The sequence below is a fragment of the Zonotrichia albicollis genome, chromosome 10 (genome assembly GCF_047830755.1).
Source record: "Zonotrichia albicollis isolate bZonAlb1 chromosome 10, bZonAlb1.hap1, whole genome shotgun sequence".
Classification (NCBI taxonomy): domain Eukaryota; kingdom Metazoa; phylum Chordata; class Aves; order Passeriformes; family Passerellidae; genus Zonotrichia; species Zonotrichia albicollis.
This window is the reverse complement of record NC_133828.1, coordinates 35,779,650-35,806,097: the sequence shown is the minus strand read 5'-3', so window position 1 is coordinate 35,806,097 and position 26,448 is coordinate 35,779,650. Positions and strand designations below refer to the sequence as shown.

General features: G+C 41.7%; 1 protein-coding gene across 8 annotated transcripts in view; it reads left to right on the top strand.

The window, feature by feature from the left end:
- SEMA5B (semaphorin 5B) overlaps nt 1-26,448 on the top strand; it is a 264,202-nt gene that overhangs the window by 194,557 nt on the left and 43,197 nt on the right. For all 8 annotated transcript variants that reach the window (XR_012582007.1, XM_074548796.1, XM_074548798.1 and 5 more), the window contains 5 exons: nt 106-319; nt 2,888-3,173; nt 7,448-7,583; nt 11,048-11,255; nt 13,363-13,570. Coding sequence is in view for 7 of the 8 variants with exons in the window: in XM_074548796.1 (XP_074404897.1) it covers nt 106-319; nt 2,888-3,173; nt 7,448-7,583; nt 11,048-11,255; nt 13,363-13,570 (1,052 nt within the window). In the remaining variant the exon portion in view is untranslated. The remainder of the gene's footprint in view (nt 1-105; nt 320-2,887; nt 3,174-7,447; nt 7,584-11,047; nt 11,256-13,362; nt 13,571-26,448) is intronic.

Genomic DNA, 26,448 nt, shown 5'->3' with positions numbered 1-26,448 from the left:
AAATCAGGGATTTGCTCATAGGTACTCATGGGCAAACCAAATTCTTTATATCATTAAGAAAGTCAGATGCTCTTTAAATTTTCTTCTCTCTCCTTTTAAATACAGGTAGGAAATCTCAGCAAAATCATTGACAGAATTAATGGAGTGGCTCGGTGCCCGTACGACCCTCGGCATAACTCGACAGCTGTGATTACATCACGGGGAGAGCTCTATGCTGCAACTGTGATTGATTTTTCTGGACGGGATCCTGCTATTTACCGCAGCCTTGGAAATGTTCCCCCTCTTAGGACAGCACAATACAACTCCAAATGGCTCAATGGTAAAGTCATGTGGGTCACATCTGAGCAAGAGATGTATTAAAGTCAGCTTGACTGGCTTGTAAATCTTTCTCTCTCTTTTCATATTGAGATCCAGAGTTATGATGGGGAAGGGCTTCTGGAACAATAATCAATGCAGCTTAGAAGACATTAAGAAAGAGCCTGGAATTATTTCAGAAAAGTTGATTTAGAATATAGAAAGTGGGTCGTATAGGCTACTTAACAGAGATATGGGTCTCTGTCTTGTGAGATGACCAAATACATCATTTTAACAAGAAAACCACCCAAAGACTTGAAGATCAAAATCAACTTAAAGCATCGCATTGTTGACCCAGTTCTGCAGAGTGATAGGCACTCTTTACTTCCCCTGACTCAGCTGAAGATGCCTGGCTTCAGTGCCAGGGCAAGATCACTCCAAAAATGAGAAATTTCACAGCACATTATGTTCCATATGAGTCCATGCTGATGTGGATTTATAGTTATTAAAAGCAGCTCTTACCCCAGTGTGATAATACCCTGCATCAAGCAAGCTATAGAATTTCAACCAGCATCCCCTGCACTGAGTCCATACCTTCCAACTGGGGCAAAGCACTTCTAGTCTGAGCAGACTGTAGTGATGGAGACCCCAGTATTCCCCCTATCTCCTTTTACTCAGGTAATATAACCAGATATTTCAAATATTTCTTTTAGATTTCAGGGCCTTTCAATTAAAGATAAGAGCAGTGGGACTGTGCACTCTCTGGAGCTTAATAAGATTGAGCTAGGCTTCTGCAGGCATCCTGAAGTCAGTATGGAGATATGGAGTGCCAGGGAAAGGATGTCGTCAGGAAAGACTGTGAATTAGGAACAAGAAGCATCATAGCCCGTATGCACTCATTGGAAACACGTTCCTCTTGTCTGTGCATGAATGCAAGATTCAGAAGGAAGCCATGTTGGAACATGGGAGTTTAAGGAAGACAAACAGTAACTGAAGTTCTCGTATGTGGCTGGAAAAACTCACGTGACTCTTGGATTTATAACCTGTGCAGCATTGGTGACATTGGAGTAATTTTGTCCTGTTCTGGCCACTTTTCAACAAGAAACAGAAAACCTGAAGGTGATTCAGAGAAGAGCCATTCAGTGATTTGAGACTTGGAAAGCCTGCCTCACAGTGAGAGCCTTAAGGAGCTCAATTTATTTATCTTTCTGAAAAGTAGATAAAAGGTGTTTTGTTCATGATATGGAAGTACTTACATCAAGAGAAGATTTTGGAAAGGATAAAGTTCTTTAGTCTAGCAGACAAGTCATGACAAGAACCTGTGATTGGAAGCTGAAACCAGATAATGTCAAATGGGAAAAGAAGTACAGGTTGCAGCTGGGTCAGTCTTTAGTGATTTGAACAAGTCACTGAGGAAAGTGATGGATGTAAAGCCAGGTGACATTGTCCACTAATACCAGATCTCCTTCGAAAGATGTGGTCTAATTATCCTGTTAGTTACAGGATCTGATGGTGGAGTTACAGGGTCAAATTCTCTGGCTTGTGTTAGACAGAAGGTCAGATTGGGGATCATAATGGTCCCTTTAAGGTTCATGGTTAGTTTGAAGAAGAAAGTTTGACGGGGATGATTTGCAATGCCCTCCCCTCTGTACCATCATCTGCCTCCCAAACTTGCCTTGCAGCACAAGTGGGCTGCCTTTCTGTATTCTCCTTTCATTCCTGGACTGCAGCTTTAAAGGAATCCTGTCCCTCCCTTTATTCTTCTTCCTTTGAGCACTACTCAGAAATGAACATTGTGAAAACACCCTATTAAACCAACGGGTTTGGGGAACGTTTGTTTGTTTGGTCAAATATTATTCATTGGCCAAACTTTTCCTTTTACCAAAGAAACTTTTAGGATAAAAGACTTTAGAGCTTTGTTATATCCCCAATTAAAATATTTATTACTAAACCTACTGAATTCAAAGTTCTTTTCAATTCTTGTGAAAATAATACCAAAAATTTTAGGAGAAAAACATTAAGGAGAGCACATTTCACTGCTGTCAGTCTCTGGCATGGTTTTGTTTTATGGACATAAGATAATCTTTTGTGCCTAGAAACTGGAAAGGTTTGATGATAAAAGCCAGATGTGACAGTGCTGGGAGAGTAGCTTGAATGTTTCAGTGCAGCTGTCTGGAGAATCGGGCGGATGCACGCAGCATATTTAACACATCATAAGGTCCACTTCAAAAGTGAATAGGTGAAGCAGCCCAATGGGGAGACTTTATCTTGTAAAAGGAGTATAGGTACAAAGAATAGTCATGCATATGCAAAATGTTGAACTCTGCTTTCACTGAAATCAGTAGCAGCTTTGCCAATAAAGTGGAGAAACAATGGGACCTTTCCAAGATCTGAAAAAAGGTACTGGAGCTATATCCTCATATATCATTATTCTCATCTACTGTTTTTATGTCCTCTGCTGACTCCAAACTCCCTGTGGTCCCAGCTTTGACAGGCTGCATAAATGGAGCTGGCAGTGCAATGCATTGAGCAAGTCAGTGAGCATGGATTGATTTCTAACCTATATAAATCTCCTCAAATGTTTGTTTTTCAGAGCCTAACTTTATTGCTGCCTATGACATCGGCTTGTTCACCTATTTCTTCTTCCGTGAGAACGCGGTGGAACATGACTGTGGGAAAACAGTGTATTCCCGTGTGGCAAGGGTCTGCAAAAATGATATTGGAGGGAGGTTTTTGCTGGAGGACACATGGACAACTTTCATGAAGGCCAGGCTGAACTGCTCTCGTGCTGGAGAAATCCCTTTCTATTACAATGAATTGCAAAGCACCTTCTACCTTCCTGAGCAAGATCTGATCTACGGTGTCTTCACTACTAATGTGTGAGTTTTACTGGCTTTACTGCCCTGCCTCTAGTCCCAGCAGTCTGAGGCTGACAATGTATTGATTTCTGAGACAGTCTGAGCAATCATTTTTGAAAGATCGTTTGGTAAACGTGAAAGGATAGATCTTTGTTATCCATCATGACTACATAGCCTTAGGACAGTGTTTTTAGTCCATGGCTCACAGATTCCTGGAGTCCATAAAAGGTGACTGTGCAGTTTTAGGGTAACTTAATTTGATGCAAACCTGGGCATTGACGGACTTCAGACTTTTTGTAGGGACAGTCCAACTTTTGTAGTTTAGAGAGGTGATCTAAAAATGACCCAACAGAAATGCATTAATTTCCAGCCAGGCTAATTGCCTGGACAATCTGACACATTTGTGTGAACGCTGGAGCTGACCCATGAGATGGACAGGTGCACACATTTGGGAGAGAAGGGCTGGAAGGAGAAGAATGAGGCACATGGGATCACAACAGCCTAGACTGAAAACAATATCTATTGCAGTTGAACAGCACTGTAATAGCAAGGTCATGAGGGCCACAAGGCATTTAGCATTTCCAAGGCAGGATGGGGAGGTTTTACCTCTGCCAGACTGTTTGAGATCCACAAATCAAAAGCAGTGATGGAACTCTCAGGGGAAGGTATGATTTCTGATACTTCATAATCACCTCTTCTTGGCTTGATATTGAAAAAACTTGTAATTGGAATGATTTAGTGTAGCTGTGAAAGCAGAAAGGAGAAGAGGAGTTAATTAAAAAATATATTAAAAAACTCATAATGTATATTTTTAAGTCAGGAAAGCTCAAATAACTTTTTCTCCGATGCCTAAGGCTAGGATGATAAGTTTCAAGCTATAACCAGTCTGCATGGTATTGAGTTTCAATAATACATGTTCTCCAGGGGGTGGTAGCCTGACGTGTAAACTGGAGAATGAAAATCTGAGTAGTTACTCCATATGGCAAATGCTCAAAGTGCCTTCCTTGTGCTGGGCAGCCAACTTGTTTGGGGTTTTTGTGTTCAGTGCTGTCCTATACGAATAAGGGCCTGTTCCCAGGGAGCCACAGAAAACCAAAGCAGTGAAGCCCTGCTGAAGGACAAACCCTCCTGTTTTAATGTGTCACCTGCTGGTGTGACAGGGCTTGAACTTCAGCCCTTGAAGTCACAAAGCATCAGCCCCAACCCCTTGAGCTAAAGCGCTGTTGGGAGCCTCACTGTGAGTCAACAGAGCCTGAATGTTCTTCCCCCTCTGTAAATTCCAAGAAATAGGTAAGTGTTTGGCCACCCTCATCCTCTTCCATGCTTTGTTTCTGTTCCATTGCCAATGTCAGTCAAAGTGAGCCAGCAGAGAAGCAACTAGAAAAAATAAACATGACTGAGCACTGCACCTTGACTGTGGGCTAGGAGAAGAACTGTCCTCAGATTGAAAGGCACACGAGTCATTCTTTAAAAACATTTAGAGGATATTTGCCAAACTTCCTAAACATTAAAAGGAAATCTGGCTACTTCTTTGGGCACCTGAGCTGACCCCCACTTTTTTTTTTTTTTTTGCTGTTGGCTGTTGGAGAGGACTTCTGTGCCCATAGTGATAATGTTTTATCTATCCATTTGCCCATTCATCCAGCCAAGAGTGGAAGCTGGAAATGAGAAAACTATTATTTTATTCATCAAATTGGTGATGTATTTGGACAATCAAAGGGGAGGCATAGAATAGCTTTGGCTGGGACAGTGCTCTCCTGCTGTGTCCATCTCCTAAGTTTAACATGAGATGGTGATGAGTGTTACCTGTCTCCTCAGTGGACACTTGAGCATTCTTTGTACCTCAGGGATGTAGAATCTCTCTTTTATCTTCTGAATATAATATAATATGAAACATTTGTGTAATTGAAGAAATTAGTAATTGATAACAGCTGAAGTTAGATCAAATAGCATTTTGGGTGCACAACATAGTGTTCTTTTAAAAGTTCAAAGAGAAAATGTTCCAATTTGTCATCCAACTAGAGAAATAATGGTAATTATTCTTTTAACTTTCACTGGGACTTATATCATGATACATGAGCTCTGCATACCAAAGAGGGTTAATTTATGCGCCAGTCTGAGTTTCTTTGTGATAAAATGCCAATGCAACACAGAACTATGTTTTTTGGTTTTTTTTTTTTTAATTACGTTTACAGGTATTTTTACTTTGGAAGGTTCATGTTTATGAATTTAGGGTCATCTTATAAAAAAAGGGAATTAGTGGTTGTGGCAACACCCACATATAGATTTATTGCTTCATGTTATGTTATACCCAGCTGAATCAGTGGGAAACAGAGCTTTTGGGGGAAGCTGCTGATGAAATTTTTAAGATGCTTTTATTAAAATTTTCTGGGAGGTAATAGAGACAATGTTAAAACCTCTTTGAACTTAACCCATTCTTTAAACCAGCTAGTTAGTCACAGGAGGTAGGAGGTGGGAATGAAGGAAGTTGTACTTCACACCAAAACACAGGGGCCAGCTGCACCAGTTGATGTCACTGGCTTGAGACTGGGATCAAACTTGTCATAAGGAGGGATGGGAAATATGCCAGACCACAGATGGAAAAGAAAATGGTCCACAGATTTAATGGAAAACCTCTTTCCTTTCTCCATTCCAGCAAAGAGAAAAGGTTAAACTACAAAGTCCTTAGCAGAGCCCTAAAAATATTCTTTTTTTCTCTTTCTTTTAAGTATTTTCATTAGACTAGTGGAATTTTATTCTTTCTTTTCCTTTTTCATTTTCTCCCTCATTGTCTTTTTTTTTCCTGTGTGCGCCTCAAGGCATTTACTTGTCATCCATCATTAGGTTTGTCTTAAAAGCTGCTGTCTGTGAGCATGCACTGCATCAGCAGTGTTCAGACAAAAGTGGAGAAAGGTTTGCCTGGCATTGCTTTGACATGTTCAAAGTGAGCTACTCCATCATTCTGGGGATGCAAGGGGCAGGGGGAGCAGAGAATGGGAAGGCAAAGCAGGAAGTTCTTCCTGATGTTGTATTGCTAGGAAGAAATATGCTGTGAAAGAATCTGTTCTTCTGCTTTCCAGCCTGGAATGGTGAAGAAAGGCTTTTTTTGTGTGTGCAAGAGAGTGTAATTATTGGTTTAGTTAAAAAAAAAAAAGAAAAAGGCAAAAAAGTGTTCTTTTCAGGGAATTCAAATTGCCTTAATTAGCAAAAAGATTCATACAGAAGGGCTTGAGTTATTTAAAAGGCACCGTGATGAATCAGTCTCTCATGCTGGCCCTATTTTTAGTTTTATTTTGATATCTTTTTCTCTAAACCTTGTAGTTTTTCTAAAAAAAAAAAAAAAAAAAAGGAGGGGGAGGAGGGAAGAACTGGAAGCAGGTTTGAATTTCAGGTTTTCAGGTCATCACTTATCAAATGTCCCTCTGAGTCAGTTTTGTTGAGGTCACCATCTAGGAAGTGCCCTCCAACCCTCTTGAGGCAGGAGGAGATGAGCTGGCTCAGGACCCTGCAGAAGTGAGTCCTCCTGGAGTGAAATGGAACAGCAAAGGTCAATGATCTGTGTGCAGTGTGACTGGGCAGCCCAGCATCCCTGAAACCCACTCCTTTCCAAAGAGTCCTTCCCCCAGCAGCATTTCCCTCACCGTGCTGTGCCTCCCCTGGCTGAGTGTGCTTGAACAGTCTGCCCCAGACAGATCCTGTTCCCACCTGGGAACACACAGAAGTGAACTGTGGTCATTGAAAACAGAGGTTTTCGTGAATTAACAAGACCTTTTTGCATGCTGAGCTGCTGTCAGAACCAGCTGGTTTGTCACTGTCACCTTTTCCCTTCCACTGCATGTATATAAAAATAATCCTAGGTGATATATTTTATAGCTGAAGATTTCAGGAACCAATAGAAACTGAATTTCACCTTGAGAAACAACAAGAGATTAAAAATTAGCTTGTTTGTAATCAATAAAGATAGATGGGTTGTTAAAAAATGAAAGTAAAACCAGACACAAATAATCCATGCAAATTAAACTGTATTCACCTTTCTTGTCAGAACTGCTTCCATGGCCCTTAAATCTCTGACATTTTAAAACCAAACTTTAAATTCATTCTCAAAATTGTCACGCAAGTCATCTGCATTTTACAGTTTATTTATTTATTTATTTATACTTCCAGTGAGATTGGTATCACTGTACATCTACCTAGCAATTTACATGTATTTTATTTGAGTGGAGTTTGATGTCTGTTATGATGAAAATGTCAATGTTCTAATGATTAAATTGATTTTTTCCCCTCCCCTTTTCCAGAAACAGCATAGCTGCCTCAGCAGTGTGTGCCTTCAATCTGAGTGCCATTACTCAGGCATTTAATGGCCCCTTCCGCTACCAAGAAAACCCAAGATCAGCCTGGCTGCCAACATTAAACCCCATCCCCAATTTCCAGGTAATGCCGTTGCCCTTCAGTTTGCTGCAGTCCCTCTGATGTCCCTTCAGTGGGTTGATTTGTGTAGGGCTCATTTCTCCAGGTCAACCCATGGTACAGATAAATTGTATTTCTCCACATTTATGTGTTTTAGTCTGTGGAACTCCTTGCTGCAGAATTCATGGCAAAAATTGAATGGTCTAAGGAATAATAAAAATGTTCTGGGTTTTTTATAATAATGAATGATTTAAATCTCTGTTGCACTTATCACTGGCACATGAGCTCTGAGGATGTGATTCTCACAAGAGGACATAAGGCATGTCCCTACTAGAACTGGGAAGGATTGAAAGCTGAAACTGGACAAAGTCAAACTAGAATGGAGACAATCTATATTTTTTAAACAAGAAAGGTAATTAACCACTGTGACTCTGCAAGGAAGTGATGAATTTTCCATCACTTCATAGGGCCCCTAAGGCTACCAGTGCTTCAGTGGAAGATGAATGACTTTCTAACACATGGTAGCTCAGCCAGAAGCCATGGACATGTTGCCACAGTAACTGGTGGAAGGGGACACTTGAGGATTGTCACAGGATTGTTCCTTCTCTTTTTAAAAACCTTTGAATTTATGAATGAGCAACTTTCCAGGATTATCAGTTAAAGCAATTTTGAAAATTATGAAACAGCTTCAGTTGCTTTATCACCAGATCCAGTCAGTGTGGGGCAGAGTATGTGTATGACAGCCCTGACAACCCTGAGTCTTCTGGAGCATGAGCCCATTTTACAGCTCAGCTCCTTCCCAGCAGGGGAATCCTGGGTAGGATGGACTTGTCTTCATGTCCTTGCTTCCCCATGGCAAATCCTTTCAGCCTGATTTTCTGAATCTGGCTCTCCTTTATTAAGGCAAATGTGCTGAGGCTGCCTGCAAGTGCCATCTGCCTTCAAACTGGTGATGTCAAGGACCTTCCAAAAAGAAATCTACAGTTGCCTGAAATCACAGAAAGAGCAGATGGGAGACAGGTCTCTGCTGCAGGCAGGGACAGCCTTGTCTTCCTGCTGAGGAACCTGATTTCTTCTCCTGAATTCCCTCTTGGCACCTGACTGAGGCCTCCTGCCCGTACGAGGTGGGACAGGCTTGGCCTCTTGATCACCCTCTCAGCTTGGTGCACGCAAAATCAAGAAACAAAGCCTGGCTGAAGGTCCAGCCATGCCCAAACATAGCCAGGTTTTTGTTGTTCTTGGTTTGTTTTTTTCTGTAATTTAAAGGGAATATTAAGGCAAACTGAGAATCAAGGACTTTCTGTCCCTTGCTTGGCTAACCCAGAAGGAATAGCAAAGGACTTTGGAAGGCACTTCCATGTAGAGAAAAGTATCAGATAAAATGTGGAGTGTAAAGATTGCAGCAGCAAGATGAAAGAAAAGGGTCAGAGGAAAATAAGGAAAGGAAAAAAGAGGTATGTGGTAGACAAAAGGAAGATTGCAAGAAGAGATTAAGATGTTTTTCAAGTACAGAAGGAACAAGAGGTCAGTGAGGAGCCTTAAGGAGATGACAAGGGTAATTTAGTGACAGAAGAGGCAGATATTGCAAAAACATTAAATTAATTTTTGTGCCTCAGTGTTCACAAAGAAAGATGAGGGAAGCATGCCAGAATTTTTTTTCTTGCAGAGAGGAAGGAGAAATACTGAAGGATGCAGAAGACCAGGACAGTACAGATAATCAGGAAATTAGAACAAAACAACATTCAACCAAATCAGAGGGTGCTGCGTCAGCACATGAGCTGCCAATAGACCAAAAGAATTATCTGTGACTTGCTGAGAACAGAAAACAAAACCAACAATGACATTCTTGCTACTGGGACTCCTTTTAGGTGATGCAATAGAAGGAAAAGTGAATGGGGAGAAAAATATCCAAAGGAAGACAGTGCTGAGAACACTGAAGAAGGAGCATAGGATACAACAAAAGAGAGAGATCTAAGAACTCTTTAGAATCTGGGATGAGTCATGAACTAAAAAAATACCATTGCAATTGAAAAAAGCATTAAAACCCACCTGAGGACACATAAAAAACCCACAGATGTTTCCTTGGTCTGGCTATTCAGGAAGATGCTTAAATTGATTAAAAAGTGACTATGTTCATAGGTTGTGAGAATCAACATAACTGTTCTCCTAGTTCACACACCCTCTAGACTATTGTAAAGCTTAGTTCACCAGCCATTGGAATCCATATTTACTGTGTGAATGTGTGTTAAATCCCTGACAACTCATTTTAGCACATAGTGGGAGAAGGGCTGCGTGGTGCACCCAGGAAAGGCAGCGATACCACCAAGGTTGCTGTGATGTGCATGGAGAGTGTGCACGTGGGAAATTTGTACACTGCAGCTCAACTGCTGTAAATCAGCATCCTCATTCACAGTGTTCTGACTTTTCTTCAAGGAAAGCCCAAACACCTGCATCCAAAATGAAGAAAAATAAATGTGTGGGATTTTATTTCTAGTGAAATTGCTCAGGTGTGAGTTTCATTTAGTGAGTAGTGAAGTTGTTCATCGACTGAGTATAGGTCTTGGCAGGAGTTAGTTGTACCACTGTCTCCCATGGTCTTGGGAAGATAAATAACCAGTCACCCTGCTGCCTTTAGGAGTAATAAGTTTTTTGCCCTCCAGGCATGATATTGTGGGGAAGAGTGAGATCCAGCCCTAACAACTGACATGGACCAAAAAAGTAGCACTGGCTTTTGAAAATATTGAGTTCTAGAGGTTAATCTAAGATGGCAACTCAGGCCTTAAAATGCATTATCCACTGGTTTAAAAGACACAAGATGTGCTCTTCTTCTTCCCAGTTCTTGCTGTACAAGGGAATTGAGTCCTGTTTCAGTGCTTCTCTTGGTGCTGGAGGATGGGTAGTTATGGCCTGATCTGGTATTTGCTGTTAGGAGAAAAAGGGTAGGGGGAGCTTATTGTGAACCTGCCTTGCTTCAGATGCAGCTGGGGGAGCCTGTCCAGAGGGGAGCACATCAAAGAAAAGCAATGTGGCAAGTTTAGTTCTTTTATGCAAAACCAGTCCATTTTTAGGTTTTTTAGACTCCAGGTTTTGTTCATTGTACAGACTGAGATGTTAGGTAGTGTCTGAAATATTTTAAGGATTTATCACCACAAAAACTTTCTCTCCACTGCTACCTTTAGATGTTTGTACAGCTAGTTTTAATTTTTTCTTTTTCTCCATGGTTTGTTGAAGGCTTTTGCCCTTCTGTTGTGCTCGTTGAGGGTATCACAAGGGAATGAAACTCCACATTGCTGGTCAGTGGACCTAGGAGAAAAGTTTTCATAGAGTGGGCTAGAGGCCAAATCTGGGCTAAGGACCTATGATCAGGCTGCGTGCCTGATCCTGTGACCCTCACACAGACCCACCTTCCCAGGAAATCAACAGGACATGAGTTTCCATGCTGGGCTGGGTAGATGATGCACTTTCTGAAATGCAGTCTCTGTATTTAGTGTGGGACACTGAACGATGACAGCCCTAACGAGAACCTGACGGAGAGAGTGCTGCAGGACGCTCAGCGCCTGTTCCTGATGAACGACGTGGTGCAGCCAGTGACCGTGGATCCCTACGTGACTCAGGACAGCATTCGCTTCTCCAAACTGGTGGTTGATATTGTTCAGGGGAAGGACACCCTCTACCATGTCATGTATATTGGAACAGGTAAGAGCATGAGGGCTTCCAACAGTTCCTCCTGCTTGCTTGTAGACCTAGCAGGCGTGGGAGCCCAGTTGGGAAGTCCTTACACAGTTGCCATTCAATATGATTTTGGTACAAAACTGCCTGGAAGTTTTTTGTCTGAGTAAATTAAAAGCAGAATGGAGGACTTGAGGCGGAGTCCCAAGTGATCAGACTAAAAATCTCCATTGTGTTTTAAAAGAACAATAACATTTTCGCCCTCTAATAAAAACACATTTCAACTAATCAGGCTAATAAATAACAGTGGGGAAGAGCAGAGGTGGCTGGAATGCTCATGTGGTTTCATGCATGTCAGTTGCCTCTCAGTGCTATGACAGACCCGTCTCTAAATAAGCAGTAATAATGCATAACCTCCAGGCTTGCCCAGGGACTTAATTGTGTCTTTCTTTGCACTTTCATGGTCCTACTGATGTATGGCTCCCAGTGCTTTTGGGAATGGGCCTGCACTGAAGTTCAAGGCAGATAGGGAAGCAGAGTGCTTTTTTTTGTGGGAGCATAGCAAGCCAGTGGTAGAATTAAGTGGATGATTTAGGCTCTTGATTTTGACTTCCATCCACTAATTAGCAGAACATGTTGCCTCTTCTGAAAAGCACAGGTATCTTGGATAAGTGAAAATGCTGAAGAAGGACAAAGTGTTATAAATGGTTGTCTTAGCCCATAGTAATACTAATGATAGAGGTTAAATTAAATAGTTTGATTAATCAGAGCATATGGCCAGCCTCATGGGTATAATGTTGTTATCCTCTGCAGCAGAAGCTTTGACTTTAGAATAAGATGGATAGCTTCTGTAAGTGTTCATTTAATCCCACATCTGAATGCAGAGTCATTGCCTTATTCTCATGTTTAGGAGAACAGACCTTCAGGACTGTGTTATAATTTATCTAACTTTTACCACCACTTGTTTCAAAAGTGATCATCTTGGTTTATTATTTATATGTTCTAGCAACACTCCCAGTATGGGAACTCCATGAGCATTGACTATGTTGAGAAGATTGTACTTAAATGGAAATACAACATGATTCTGCCAATATGATATCTTGATATTTAAAATGAGGGGTCCAGGCTACAAAGCCTTTACAGAAAATTGGAATACTTCCTGCCTTATATCATTAGTGTAGAAAGGTCCAATGCCATAACCTTAACTACTTACTCATGCTTGCTTTGTGGCCCTGGTTAGTGGTGGCTGAAGAGTAAGATCTGTTGAAAATGTTTAAACCTGTGAAATGCTTCAGTAGAGGCAGCCCTGAGCACAAACTCAGTCCTGAGACTAACTGAGCCCAAACTTTTGTCTTGTTCCACATGTAAGTGAAAGGGAAATTTCACATGGGTCCAACTCCAACATTATAAATTGCTGAGCTTTGGCACCAGTGCAGAAGTTACTGGAACAGAAAGATTAAGTTTCATGAACCATCCGGATGACAGTCCTCTTGGGGGTTTCAATGAAAAGTGGTGTGCATTAATCTCCCACAGCTTAGCAGATCTTTAAATTGTTTATCTAAGAGCACTGTGAGCACAAACATGTATGTTTCTGTGTATGCACTCCTCATGCCATTACATCCCCTTGTCAAGCTGGCTTCTTCCAGGAAGAGGATCAATTAGGTCCGCGACCCATGCAGTCATAATGGAGGCCTCAGAGATTTCCAGCAGGGCTGCTGCATCTGTTGTCATTTGTCATGACATCAAATCACACTGATCTGCTCCATAAACCAATAGAAATACAGACTAAAGGCACCAGAAATGATTCTTGCCATCCTGGGTCACCTTGCTCTGTAACTCTCTGGTAACGGGACCAGACTCCTCTGCCTCAGTGCTCCAACTGGGAAAAACTGCCAGGTGTTCACTGTCCAGATGGTTCACATCCTTCTGAATTCCCATTTAAGTGCATTCTCAGGTGGTTTCTGCTGAGGATTGTAACGATGTAGCTGGAGCTCTCTACCAAGGGCAGCAGGTGACCCAGAACTAGGTTAAACCAGCTCTGTAAAGGTGATACTAATATTTCCCTCTTTAGGTAGGTATGAAATGAAGCCACTGCCTCTAAAATTTACTTGTGCCTTGTTTCTTGTTCTATTAGAGTATGGCACCATCCTGAAGGCCCTTTCTACCACCAACAGGAGTCTGAGGAGTTGTTATTTAGAGGAAATGCAGATCCTCCCTGATGGACAACAGGAAGCAATCAAGAGTCTCCAAATCCTACACAGCGACAGGTCGCTCTTTGTGGGTCTAAATAATGGAGTGTTAAAAATTCCTTTGGAGAGATGCTCCATGTACAGAACAGAAGGGTAAGTAAATTTACAGCTCTAATAGATCCCTGCTGGAGTGCATCTCCTTACAGATACATGCATAACAGGAGCAATGAGGATAAGAAATATGAGCTTTTCTTTTTTTGGTAAATGTTAATTACTCCTCTTCAGAAATTAATCATATGTTTACCAAGTAAGGGTTTACAATATTTACTTCTATTTTTGTGGGGGTTTTTAAACATCATATTATAGTGTTGCTTTTATTAAGTCCATGTGTTTTCCTGGTGGTTCTTATTGGCAGTATGGCTGAGGGTTTTTGAATTTGGGTTGCAGCCAGCCTTTCCTTGCTTATCAGAGTGATCACCTCTCAAACATAGGATTAGGCAGGGCTGGGCTCTGTGGCAACTTGTTATTGCTTTTGGAAATCAATAGTTCATCTCAACTATGTGTGACACTTCTTACACCTGGATAGATTCTGTGCCTCGATTGTACCTTATAAAGGGAGTAGGAAAAAGGACTTTTTCTAATTGTCTGCCTTGGCTCAAGAGCAGTCTTCCACACAGGACTGTAGAAGGTTTTTGCATCCAAATGGTGCCTTTCCATTTAAGCAGGTGAAAGTGTGATAGCAGCTGTTTGAGACAGATGCTGAAATGTTCTCACTGGGTGCTGTGGGCATTTACTTGTTTACATCTCTTGAAAATTCTTTTCCTTCTCCTCTCATGCTTCTGCCTTGCTTCTGTGAGAGTTTTGTAGTTTTGTGTGAAACTGATGTCCTCTGTGCTAGACAAGAGGAAAGATTTTGTTAGCAGCATTTAAACAGATTCCCTCTTCCATGGCCTACTTCAAGATGTCCCTGTTCTCCTGCCAAAAAAGCTGATATAGAAAATGTCACCATAACTTTATTTTCAACAAGTAGAGTTTATCCATCAGCTTGTCTAAATCCATGCATGCCTAAAACAGACGGACACAAAAGTGTTTAGTAAGAGAAAAAAACCACAGCTGGAAAATGCCATCCTGTCCTTAGCCCTTAAAAGCAGAGATTTTAAAAGGTAGAACATAACAGCTGTCCTTTTCAGGCTGTCCTGTAGACTCAGTCTGAGAATATTTATGTGTGTATACATATATATGATCCAGTTTCAAGATAAATGAGTTCTTCCTTTCCTTTTCCCTTCCTAATCTTGAGTTCAGCTTTCCAGTAATTTATAGATACTGTCCTATTTTCAGCCTGCCCAAGTACTTTGTATGACACTTCCATTAAAATTCAAATGTTGGAGGTTTGCTGAATTGCCTTAAAATGGGGCAAGCTAGAAAAAAGAAGTGACTGGAGAGCAGACAGGTGGGTTATGTCACAGGACCACCACATTTAGGTCCTGAAGGCTGCAGAGCAGCCTTGTATAAGCTTATCCCAGCAAAACAAAAACCTGTCCTCACAGAGGTTCCCTTGCTTGCTGGTGACCAAAAGCAGCCTCAGTTTTATGCACTGTATGGCACTGAGTCCCAGCTGAAATCACTGGGAAGTTTGTGTACCAGTGCTGTTTTTCTTGTAAAACAAACTTCATGGAAGCAATTTTGAGTGAAATGAGAAAAGAGCCCAGTTCTTCAGGCTTGGGAGACTCAAATTTTGCCTCCATTGACTAGTTTCATGATAGAAATCACCATCTGGGCAATAGCAAGGTACATGCGATAGGTCCTGATGGCATGGTGGGGTGTGATATGGGAGGCCAGAATTTGCTGAATTTGGGTGCTGACCATTTTGTGTTCTTGTGTACATTGCAAACCATCCTTTGCTCTGTCGGTGAGTCTTGTGCATTTGGAAAAAGGAAGGAAAAAAAAAAGAAAACGCAGGAAAGCCAAGAAATGCCATCATTTATTTATTTGTTTGAGAGAATATTTATGATATTATTAGTACATTTTAGACTTAGAGTTTTCCTTTTTTTTTTTTTCTTTTTGTCTAGGAAATTTTCAACTGCAAATTTTTCAGCTGCAGGTGTTGGAGCCCTTCCCCCCCTTAGCATCCTGGCTATGTAGGTGATAAGTCAATTTGACCTCCTTTGTATTTCTTTCAATCCTGAACCGTATCAAGAAGGATATTTTAATTTCCTCCAGTGCATTCCACCTGGCACTTCTCCTGGGCTGTGATTTATTGCTTATTGTTGTGTCTATATTTAATACCCGCCAATATTCAGCCTCTATGGGTAGAAGGGCTCCCGCCCCTACAATACTCCCTGCTTACTTTTTTGTTGTGCTGTGACTTCGTGACTGGCCTCCTTGAAAAGCTCTGGTTTCAGCAGCTTTTATAATGCAATTGTTGTGGTGGGGCGGCTCGGGAAGCTTGGAGGTGATGGAGAGAATTTGTGCCTCCCAGGCAGGAATACCACATTGTTTGTTGTAGGCTCTGCCTTCTCTTATCAGGAAACTTTTCAGCCTTTTAGACCCTGGGGGCTGATGTGTGTTTCTGATTGCTGATACAGAGCTGTTGCCTTCAACCTGCCTTCCTCCTCCTCCTCCTCCTCCTCCCTGGAATAGCAATCGTATCGAGAGAAAATTGACCCTAGCATTGATCTCGACCAGGGATCTTTGCTGCTCTGCTGCTTTAAAACCTCGGGGCTTGCTACCGAGGCTCAGAATTGGGGCAGAGGGAAAAACAGCAGCAAACGGAAGAGATGGAAAGGGATAAGGATTTCTGCCATCTCCTTTACTGTTTGTTTATTGACACAGCACCAATTTAATCTCTTAAATGGTGACCAGTAAGTCAGGCCCGTGTCTTGATGTAGTGGGTGTCTGAGCAGTGTTTTGTGTGTGCCCACTGACCTGTCTCAGTCTGTCTTTTCAGAACAGCCACTCTTAGCAACAGGGACACAGGAAGACATCTGTAATGTCAGCTGCCCACATTTACAGGCTGGACTTGGCTGCAGGGACCTTCCCTTGTTTGTGTGTGCTCCTGGTGTTTGTCTTTCCTGCTCTCCTGAGTGCTGCCGTTCCCCACTCACTGGAGACTCTTAGGAAGATGTCCAACATGAGCAAAACCTACAAGCCCCTTGAATATGCAGAATGTTTTGAAGGTTGCTTTGCTGGGTGGTTTGCCTGTGCTTGCTGCTGAATTTTGCATGGCTTTGAAATCTTTGTAACTTCCCTGCAATTTTCAAATGAGCTTCGATTTTTTTTTACTTCAAGTTGCCCCCAAGCTTTAGTGGGGAATATTTGAAGAACCAGTACTGCAGCCTTATCACTGACACCGCTGTATCTTTAGAATGTGCCTGAACAAAATCCCAAATCTGAATTTCAGAGCTGAGGACCTCAGATCTGCAGCATTATTTTCAGGTGGGATGTATTTGTAAGGCATAGTTTAGAAATTTTTTCAAAGGCTGAGGTGCAGTTATGCATTTTTAGAATTGCAATCTGACAGATAGGAAAATGAAGCTGGTTGTTACAAGGAATAGTTTAGGATCTCTTTCTGTTGACTCTTTGCAGCATCAGAACCATGGGCCTCTGAGCACACAGAAACCCTGAGGTGGGCCACAGATTTTGATTGCACATTTAAATGAGGAAAAGAAAATGTTTGGAAATAAGACCAGACAGCCTCTTGAATACCCACCCCTTCTCCTCTCCCTGTCCCAAGCAGTTTATTTTAATGCACTTTATTTTGATATTCATTTCTTCCTCTTTCTCCTTCCATATTATTTTTTTATGCATAAAACTTGCAGTTAACATGATGCAGGTTGCAGTTTTGGATGTACAGAGTGGTTCTGGGGATAGTTTAGCTCTCCCCGCTGTGCTGTGGGCATCTCCCAGGTTGTGGCAGTGCCACCTCAGGTTACCTTCAGGCCACTGTGGATCCTCCTGCTTCCAGAGCCAGGCCCTCTTGCATGCAGCTATGACATGCTCTTACCTGAACCCTTGTCTGCTTTTTGACCCGATTGCAGGAATTTGCTCTTGAGTGATGGTGAGATTTTGCCCTCTTGCTTGGCCTAAATTCTTCTGAACATCCCCTCCAGCCATGGTACTTAATGCAAAGCTGGCAGAAATGACTCAGCTGACAAGGACTCTTATTTGCTGACTTGATATCTGTGAGAGAAGCACAGCTCACCTCTAAATAGCTCTGGGCCAGTGATCACACAAACTAAGTACATATAGGTAACTCCTGAAATGGCTCCAGGGAGTTTTTGGAAGAAAAGGGTCAGCAGCTACACTAAAGAAGCAGGGAGTTTTCTGCCCTCTTTGTCTTTCTCCAAAGTGGAACTGTAGCTCCAAGCACAATCACTGTACCACCTCCACCTTTGAGGGCTTTGAGAAATCACATGGAGGATTGCTTTGGAGTTTAATGTTGCATTATTCTTTTATTTTTTTAAGCCTTATATGATGCAAAATTCTCTGTAACAAAGGACTGAAGTTCTTAAATGTAGGATTCTAAAACCTGAATTACAGGATTACTATATTTCAGGACTAAAGCTATTGGGGAATTTAGTTTGGAGAAATAACATAGTCTGGGAAGAGGTATAAAAATTTTCCAGTTTGGGGGAAGGATTTAATTGAATACAATCCTCTGACTTCTTCATCAGAATGATGATAGCTCCTTGAAGCACAAACAATGAACTATTGTTGGGTAAAAAGAAAAATGTTTAAAAAGGTGGGGGAGGAAACAACAGGGACACTTGTTCAGTGGAGCCCAGCATCCAGCAGATCGCTGAGGCGACACTGATGGCCAGATTGTTCATCAGAGATCTTGAAAATCCAATACTTCTTTCTTAGCTGAGGCTGTTGAAAATCTGGCCCAGATTTTGTTTTGAAGATCTTCTGCCTGAGAGTTTAAAAAAAATATTCAGCACATTGAATATCCGTTTAAAAATAGAGGCAAAAGGAAAGGTAACAGACTACAAAAATGTTGTGATAAAGCTTAATCATTAATTTCCATCTGTTCTGGCTGATATGGCTTCTCCACAATTAAGGGAATTAGCTAATTATTGTATCACCAATAATGCTGAAAAGCTTTGGAAGACTTCATAGGCAGAAAGGAGAGTGCTCAGCCCAATGTTTTGTCATCCTCAGTATCCAATAATACATCAGAATAAATCACTAAACATCTGGTTTGACATTCTGGTTGCATTTAAGAAAATAGCAAGACTCCCACTGACAGAGAATGAAGACATCAAACAGAACCATGATCACTAAAGCTCTTGGAAAGAATGAAGTTTGTAGATGAAATGGATCTGTGTTCTTTAAATAGAAGTACAAAATTATACCATTTTCTCTATCCTGACAACACATTTGCATCTGCTGTAGCAGGCAATTACTCCCATTTTCTTTAATGTAGCTGTTTATATATGTAAAGTTAAGTGCATCCATACAATTTGCAGGATATGGACCTCCAAGGTTTGAAGGGATGGTAAGGTCTAAGGAACGTGGCTTTCAGAATAGCAGTCAAAGAGCTTCACTTGAATGGTCTGGGAAAGGGATGTGTCTGAAATTGGAAATAAAAAGCAGACAAGGATAAGCAGTGAGCTAGTGAGCTGGGGCATGTTTCCTGTAAGATGCCAGAGAGATTGGTTTTCAGTTTCATCTTATTTGACATTATCTTTAATGGCATGGAAGAAAGAAAATAGCATACTTTGTAGATGGCATTTAAGTATGAAGGAATCACAAATAACAGTGAGGAGAGAAATGCAGTGCAAGGCCAGCAGGGAAAGCAGCAAGAGGCTGAGTTTGAGGAATAAGCCTGTGCTGAGATTTCTGGTGCATGTGTTGCAGAAAAAGAGACAGGATACAAAATAGGAAGGCGCTAATTCATCTGCTCCTAACCAGATGAATTATTAGAGTTTTTCTCATTTCTACTAAATATTCAAACCAATGACATGTATTATATTAATTTTAAGCAGCCTGTGCACTTTTGGGCTCCCACTTTTATTTCTGAAGTCTGGAAATGACCCTTAGTGAACAGAAGGGGAATTTAGCAGTAGCTGGAGTCCAGAGTAATATGATTGCTGAAACAGACAGTGGTCACTTCAGAAGAAGCAAATAAAATCAGCTGATTTCAGGACTCACTTCCTTTTGTCTCCTTCCTATCATGACTAGGTTGCCAACTCGTTTTGGGTTTGCCAGGAGGGAGGACACAGGTTGAACATGCCAGGGCTTTTGTTTGCTCCCTACTTTTAAAGCATCCTGCCAACAGGACTTAGGAACAGTTTGGTGTACAGATCCTTTTACCTCTAGGAGCTCGGCTGTAGGCCAGCTCAGATCAATGCTGTCTAAAAGTCATTACCATCTGATGCCTGCTAGGTGGGCTGTGTGAAATTACTTTCAACACAGTGGCAACTGACAGGAAAGCATGTCGTTTTCTTGGAATATGTTATGTGAGGATGACATCAATGCTATTGTTATACAAACAAGATTAATAACTAAAGCTACTAGCAAGCCCCAGGGCAGATATCCATTGCATCTGTCAATTCTTGCCATTTGCTACTATTTTGTCATAAGATTTGTATTCTAGGCAATGGTCACATTCAGTAACGTGGCTCCTGATGAAAGGATCTGCAGTCGTACTGCTGCTGTGGCTGGTTTTCTTCTTGTCTCAAGCTTCAGGCAGAATTTGCAGGGCAAAACACAAATGTGTCCAATGTTAATACTGAGTTAATGTATTGCTACAGATGCATCATTAACTTTTTATCAGGAGATGTGCTGTTTTACCTGTTTGGGGAAGAGGAAGTATCTGGAGTCAGAGCAAATTTGGTTTTGCTGGCTTCAGTTTAAAACTGAACTACATATAAATACATAAAATATGTATGGGTTATCAAAAAATGTAATATTGTACAGTTTGGTATCTTCTATCAAAATACTGAGTATTGTAGAACTATTGGAACACTCCAGTCTGCAAGAGGTAAAGCTGGATTTCAAGAATATCCATTTACTTAAGTGATGTTCTCTTGTTAAAAAAGGAATGAATATTGTTTGATGGTGTTATTATGATTACATGGGAAGAAGCACTGGAGAATATGTAGCAGAACCATTTTGGCCCTTATACAGTGTTAAAATATCCCTGCATTAGAAGGCAGATGTGTTTGATCCTCGGGCTGTAATGGATGGTCTAATATTTATTTGACTTTTCCAAGATACATTAATCTACAAAGGCTCTATCCAGTTTAATCTGCATCTTGTTGAGCAGAAAATAATTACCCAGATCTTAACAAAATCCTACTTTCACAAGGGAGCTCCTTGAATATGGATTACTTTGTGCAGCCTAGGTGACAACTGTAGGCTATTTTCAGGTTTCTTTATCATCATTCACACTGCTTTCTAAGTTTTCTGCCTTCGCATTTTTCTTTCCCATCCTGAGTTCCCACTTTAGTGTAACTTGTGTTCTTAAATCATCAGCGTCTTGCAGAGGCTGCATAAAGCACCTGTCTGCCTCTCATGCAGTGGATTTGCTCTTGCCTAAGCCACCCTTTGCCTGTCTCCACCCACACCACCAAACTCCAGCAGTTTGCACACAGAGATCTCAGATCTGCAGCCACAGAGCAGAAGCACAGGAGCAGAGCATGTCTTAATGTGACAGCTGCCTCCAGACACTGACTGACACAGGGCAGAGACAGGGAGTAACACTTGACTGCACTGATCTGCCCAAGCTGCCTTTCCAAAAGGATGCCTGGTCCCCTCTGCCTCTTCCCATATGGCAGCCCTGGGGAGCATGTTTTCTTAGGGCTCAAAAGCCTGCTGAGGCTTGGAAACGGTGGTGCTCTGCAACCCCGACAAACATGCCCTGCATTCAGGAATTCCTTCTGGCTATTCCTTTCATTAGGACTTCAATAGTATCTGAGTTTTCTTGTGGATGAATGATCCTGTCACTGGTAGTCAGAGACCCTCTGTACTTTTGTTTTTATTAGAGGTCAGTTTTGTTTGGCACAGTGACAAGAGTTTCTAAAAGTGTCCATGAAGGAACACTCCTTTTTTTTTTTTTTTACTAATCTGTTTTACTAATGTAAACATAAATCCAGATTTAATCAGAGATGGCATTAATCTTCATGTTTGAATAAATGGAATGTTGTTTTATTTCACAGCTTTGAAAATAAAAATAAATTCCTATCCAATAAAGAAGTCAGTGTTGCTAGAAGATGATGGAATGGGATGTCAGAAAGTAAGAAATGGAATAGTTGTGTAGCTTGTGCGAGGCCATAATCTATAAACCTCAATCGATTAAAGTGATATTGAAAATGGTAGGCCAGAAGGTGAACTCTAGCAAGAGTTTCCCTGATGTGGAAAAGAAAATGATATGAAACTGCCTGAAAATCCTCTGTCTGTGCACTGCTTTTTTTTAATAAATAACATGTGTTTGACTCATAAATGGACTTCATTTTTGGAGGTTGCTTTACACCGTGGCTTTAATTTATTCATTCAAAACAAATCATGTGCAGAGGAGCAATCACTGATGCTAAGCATGTGTGGGTGATAAATGACACATACCCATTTCAGCTTCTCTGCCTCTGCATCCAGTATCACATGCCAAAATACCAAACCCTGTCTGTCCACATTAACATCAACTGTACCCCTCACAGCGGTGGTACCTGTGAGCTGCAGCATGCTCTTCCCAAGCTGGGCTCTGCTCCACAAATAGCCCTGTGAATTCCTTATGTAGCATGTGGCTGCTGGTCTTGAGGAAAGGGCAGTAACATCTGGCATGGAATATGTTATATTCACCGACTGAGAAATGAAGCTGCTACTTGACCAGCATCTGACTAAAGCAGCTCAGTTCCACTTGGCTTCTCTTCTTATGGGGAAAGATAATGAATTTGTACAGATCACTAACTCATTTCTGCAGTCTGAATTTTTAAAGGTATCAAAATTAGAAGGATTTTTAGAATGTCTGGTGCTTTTTTTTTCCTTTTACAATCTTATTTTCTTAAACCACAATCATCCTTTTAGTTCTCATTTTTCTCTTTTCATGCCATCTGGCTTTGGGGAAGACAGAGGTCTACTCTTCCTTGCACAGGCAGTTGAGGTTGTCAGTAATTATGATTTGGTTGGCTGGAAGCTAATATGGTTATTTGTTTAGTTCATCCCCTCTGCAGGTTGCTTGCAATGGAACAGTAAGCTACCCTTGTCTGCCAAACACAGCCTCATGCTTACAACTAACTCAGCTAAAACCCCTTTATTGCTTGCAAAGGGCTGTTCCCTCACAGGTAACCATTCTAAGAGTGCAACAAGCCAGTGTGGAATTGGAACTCTGAGGCCTTATTTCCCAAAAGAGCAAGGGGCACTCTTGTGCTGCCCATGCTCCTGAGATGCTGAGCATGGATGAAGCTTGCTCAGTGCCTTGCAGGATCAGGGTTATAAATCCTGCACCAGTGGATGTGCCTCTGATGGACTGCCTGGTGATGCCCTGGGGTCTAAAGAACCAGGTACAGAGACAGTTCTTGTGTCTCCCTGACAAACAGGACCTTCACTGCAGGTTCCAAGCTCAAGAGTGAAAATGCAGAACTGTCTCCTGGTGCAGTGATGGTTTTGTGAGCAAACACAGTTTGGGAAGGAACTTCTCAGCCTTTGGGTCTAGAGCCTTGCCTCTGCACATCATCATGTCCTGCCATTCCATTCCTATTTGCTTTTAGTCGTAAAAAAGGAGTGATAAAAAGTTAAATGAAAGAGAGGAAATGAAAACTGGGAGAGTAAGCACAACCTGGCAGATGAAAGGAGCAGAGTTCTTCGTTGTAAATATTTTGAATGAGTTTTGTGGCTCTTGGTACAAAATGGCATTTTTATGTGTCTTCTGTCTGGTAGTAAGAATGGGAAGAGGCTGTAGTAATTCTTTCTGTCCTTTGGTCTGTCAAAGCCTAACCTCTTGGGTCTGGTTCCATTGATTTGATGATTCATTTTCAGTCTAAAGTTTTAACTTTCAGGGAAAAATGACCAAAAGATGAGGTTGTCTAGACCCAGAGCAAATTAAAGTGGGAATGAAAAACTTTTTAAATACCGATGTTTAAGCTTTAATGAAGATTCTGAAAGAAGATGTCATTCAGGACATTACGAAAAAATGGATCTTGGGCAGCATTAGCATACTGGAAGCAGAAGCCCTTTTACAGCACATACCATTAGTGAATGCTCAGCACACTGGCTGTCAAAGACCATATGAAAACTCTTTTGAGTCATAGGTAAGAGTTTCCATTGACTTTAGTGATAGTGTCCCTGTTGCAGAGTCTTAATCCTTTGTGTTATCCCAGATCACTGCTGTAGAAATGATTGCAACAGCCAACAGCAGGGAGGCTTACAGCTCCCAAACAGCTGGCAGCAGGTGAGCTCTTAGGAGCAAGATCTTATTTTCATGCAAATGACCTTAGTAAGTGAGAATGAGGAACTGGAGGAAAAAAACACCTTGAATAGGAGAATCAAATGGAATTGTTTTTCAATTGAACTTTTCAGTGTATGTCTTTATGCCTCACACAAGGCATTTATTGTGAGGCAATGAATTAAAATGAATCACTATTGATATTAATGCCCTATAAAAATAAATCCAACCTCTTCCTATCAAAATAAATCCAACGTCTTAGATATCTGTCAGGAGGTTCTAAGTCCTCACTGAGTGTGAGGTTACTAGATGGCCAGAGGGAAACGGCATGGGCCATGAGGTGTAATCATCATCATCTTACTTTCACAAGCATCCCACTTAGTAGGATTTCATTAACTAAGTCATTAGCAGTAAGACAGTCAGTGTTAACCTGCTATGCTCAGGTAGTCTTCTGGGATAATGTGGTCCCCCTACCCCTGGGAATTGTGGTGGGAGACAACAGAATCGTGTCTCATTAGTTCCTTGAGTCATTCCCAGCCTGCTACTGAAGAGACTTAAATGAAATGTTCCCTTTATGTACAATATAAAACCTGGGCAACCAAGCCAGTGGCAGAAGTCCCATTGCCTTTGAAACATCAGAATTTCATTGTTGTATGTAAACTCCTTTGTATCTTATTTCACAGTATTTACATATTGCCCTGCAAGACTGCAGGCCCTGTGGCCTCTGTGAGATTTTTCACCAGTATCATAATTCAAAATGGTATTTACATGTAAACATTTCAATTTATTTTGTGTTATGAGCACAGAGAAATGCTGTGATATCTTTGCATTTTCCACACCATGGTGCCTGATCTACTAAGAATGACAGTGTACTTCTGAAACATTTTGATTTGGGTATGCATGTGTGCTTGCATATATTTGTCTTTTGGTATGTGTCTCCTGATGTGGTTTTATCTTTTAATGACATAAACAGGGATATATATATTTTAAAGATACTGTAAGGATATAAATTAGGCTGGCTTTTGAAGTGTTCACTGGAAGTATTTGCCAGAAATGTCATTTTCTTGCATTACATACATTGTAATGCTTTTCCTGCTTAAAAAGGGAGAAAAATGGACAAAATTTTGCCTAAGTAGATACATTTCTCCTTACCCCTAAGTGTATCACTGTCAGCTGATATAACAGGTTTCTCACCAGAGTTGAGGCAGATGAGTGTGCTCTGAGTCCTGAAGGGAGGCAGACAGCATAGCTATTTTGTTTTTAGATTTCAAATGGTTTTAAAGGCCTGCCATGAGATGAGAAGTCCTGGGCTGTGATGGTTGTTAAATTACAGAGTGTGCGTTCTGACAGCCCAGCAGAGCCCGGGCTGGGTGCAGGAACTCAGATGCAGCACACGGGGCTGGCTGCAGCGCCCAGCCAACAGGTGCCATGCCAGCATTTCCCAGTGCCCATCCCCAGGGTCTGCCATGCCAGCATTTCCCAGTGCCCATCCCCAGGGCCCCTGGCAGCCGTGCAGCTCGGCTGCTGATGGCTGTCAGCTGGGGGTCACAGCAGTGGCAGGGGAGCGTGGGCTGTGATTCAGTGAGAGCTCTGTGAGGGTTCCAGAGCTGGCTGCTCCCAGCCAAGAGCGGCCCATTAGCTCCATGACATACATTATGGCAGTGCCAGCAGAGTGGTCAGTGCCTAGCTGGGCTATGCTGCAGCCTGCAGAGTGGCTGAGAGCTGCAGCACAGAACATATGGAGATTATTTCCTGAATTTATGCAGCACATGTTTTCCTATAAATTAAATTCAGAGAAAATGTGTATCATAATAGGGTGATGCTCGCAACAGCCTTCCCCGTTATGAATTACAATGACCTCTCTCAACTCGCTGGGTGCCCAGTGAAATGGCTTCATGCATTTGGGAACAATAGTGTATGTGGTGTCAGGGTCTGAACAATAGTGTATGTGGTGTCAGGGTCTGAAAGCCTGACCAAAAGGCTCTCTGAAGAAAAGCAGGACCTTCCCCCCTGCCCCCCCCTCCACTGCTTCTCTTTTTCTACCTTTTAGAAACTACCCAGTTTCCTCCTGAGGTGCCAACTTGTCACAGTGTGGGCAGATGCCCCAGGGTGTGCTCAGTATTGAACGGGGTGCTGTCCTTGCTGAGGGGCTGCTGCACAGCAAAGGCAGCTCTGGATGTGGCAGCAGCCCCCTTCGTGGGTGAGGCTGCCAAAACAGCAGGACTGGGGTCTTTAGCCAAAGTAATGAGCAAAGCAGCACATGTCCCTTCTGTGTCCTTGGACTGAGGATCCCAAGCCATTTTCTAGGTAAATATTTGGTGTTCTGTTGCCTGGGGCTGGGATAAAATCATCTTTGCCTTTTCCTTGGGTGTGCTGAAGCAACTGAAGGAAAAATACAGTAGAGACAGTCATTGTAACTACCTTCCTAAAGCCTGAAAAAGAAGTTTTATTCCTTACAACTCTGTGTGTGAAATCTTTAGCAGAGGAAATGTAGAAGGAGAGCAAAGTGGAAACTCATAATTAAAATATAAATGTGTCTGTGTATAGATATATATAAGGCAATGGGTACCAGACATCAAAGCAATCTGGGGTTTGCTTTGGGACAAATCACTGTGGAGTCAGTACAGACTAATAGAGTGTTCTCAGCTGT